This window comes from Hydra viridissima, unplaced genomic scaffold, assembly GCF_058129835.1.
Source record: "Hydra viridissima isolate aposymbiotic clone 2 unplaced genomic scaffold, HvirCarnegie_v1 scaffold_3, whole genome shotgun sequence".
NCBI classification, from domain to species: Eukaryota; Metazoa; Cnidaria; class Hydrozoa; order Anthoathecata; family Hydridae; genus Hydra; species Hydra viridissima.
Genome location: NW_028324302.1, coordinates 9,452,126 through 9,454,128, shown reverse-complemented (window position 1 = coordinate 9,454,128; position 2,003 = coordinate 9,452,126). Strand labels below are relative to the sequence as shown.

At 32.2% G+C, this 2,003-nt stretch overlaps 1 protein-coding gene across 1 annotated transcript; it reads right to left on the bottom strand.

Annotated features, from left to right (window-relative positions):
- Positions 1–778: 778 nt before the first annotated feature.
- On the bottom strand, positions 779–1,415 carry LOC149890905 (uncharacterized). Its single transcript, XM_090081992.1, has 2 exons — positions 1,024–1,415; positions 779–881 (listed from the first exon to the last, which is right to left on the bottom strand). Exons 1-2 carry the CDS (start codon positions 1,329–1,331, stop codon positions 779–781), a joined length of 411 nt encoding a protein of 136 aa, XP_089938118.1. The 5' UTR covers positions 1,332–1,415.
- Between the last annotated feature and the right edge of the window lie 588 nt (positions 1,416–2,003).

Sequence of the window (2,003 nt, the reverse complement as noted above, 5' to 3'; positions counted from 1 at the left end):
GCCACACCAAACTCTGGATATAATTTCAGCCGGATTGGTAAACTGGTTAAGGATTTATGGCAGTTTTAATTTAAATTTTGTAATACCAACAATTTTTTATTATAATTGTTTAGTTGTTACATGTACCGTTTTCATTTTATAGACTAAAATATTGATTTACTACATAAAGCGTGGTTTGAGTTGGCTTATGCATAGTGTGAAAATCTCAGCATTTCCTAATGTATAAACTACTGTCAAAATGCAAAAAAATCCTAGAAAAATTGCAAAATCTGGTCAAAGGACTACCAATTGGTAAAACAATACGTCTTTGTTAACAAATTTTTATTGACTCTTGAAACCTTCTTAAAATCATTTACTTTCAAAATTAACCCAGTTAACAATAGTACATGGGTCATATATCGGACCCATGTGGGGTGTTTTATGGGCCCTATGTAGGAATCCTATATTAGACCCATAAAAATTTGTCCGCGGTTTATCAACGGGTCCTATATGGGCTAGTCCATATAGTTAGCCCATATTGGATCCAACAAACTCCTATGTTTTTATTTTATTTTTCTTAACAGAGTTTTTCATGGTTTGCCCATATTGGACCCAACAAACTCCTCTTTTCTTTTATTTACTTTGAGCCAAACATAATTTTTTATGGTTACCCCATATTGGACCCAATAAACTCCTATTTTCTTTTATTAACTGTGACCTATATGGCGTATTCGATGGTTGGCCCATATTGGACCCAATAAACTCCTTTTTTTTGGGACCTATATGAAACTTTAGTTTGTCAATCCATATGGATTCCAATATATATTGGTATCAATAAACTACTAGTTATGGTCAATAAACTACTAGTTAATGCACTCCCAATGTTTTGTACTGTAAAACATCTAAAATAGTGTTAACTGTACTATAATGCCATAAATCATAAATAATAAAAATCAAATTACTAACAGCTGATTCAGCTTGAGATCAAATACATTAAAAAATATGCAAGGTAGACATCCTTATGAGTTTTTTAAATTATGTAACTCACCAATATTTGAATCTGGTGATGTCGTTGTTACCGTCTTTGACATACAACCTGTTGACGTGTTTGATAAACGAGTACACTGGGTTGGTGTCATCAATGCTGCTATGTCAAGAAATGAAAATGGTGTTTCATAAGATATAGGCATAATCGGTAAAGTTGTTATTAATGTTGGTGAACTTGACGCCGTAACAGAAAATGGCACAGAAAATAAAGGGGGAAGAATTTGAGTTGTGGCACTAAGTTGAGTTTTCCCAGCTAATTTTTTTTTCTTAAGAGGGAAATAATTAATGTCATTTTCAAATTCCATTTCAGATTCAAAATCTGATGAAATTTTTCTAGTTGCAATCCTAAACAATAAATGTAATTATCACCAAATGTTTTCTAAAATAGTTTAAAAACATTTGAAATTATTCAATTAAAAATTATTACTTACATGGAGTAGGTGGAATTAACACTGACATGGAGTATTAGTTCCACCCACTCCATGTAAGTATTAACTTTAAATTAGTTAAAAATTAATACTTACACAAGCTGGGTGGAACTAATAAATAGAAATAAATGTGATATTAAAAGAATTGAAATAAATTTAAATTTTGAAAAAGCACAGAAAAAAAAAAAAAAAGAACGAAAATACCCGATAGCGCGAAAATTTCGGTTCGAGGATCGGGTTTATTACCTGATTTCGGGTAATTTTATTATCCGAATTATCGGGTAATTTTATTACCCGATTTTCGGGTAACGAAATCGTGTAATAAAATTACCCGTTAATCGGGTACTTCTACGGGTAATACTTGGTTAATTTAAATCGGGTAATACCCGACCCGAAGGCTTGGATATCGGGTAACTAAAGTTATTAAAATTACCCGTCTACGAGTACCCGCTGGTATTCGTGTCGGGTTTTCGCTCCCTAAGATAAGCCCACGTTAAAACCACACAGGTCCAGTAAAGTTGAATTATCTTGCTTTTTAACATTTTTTTT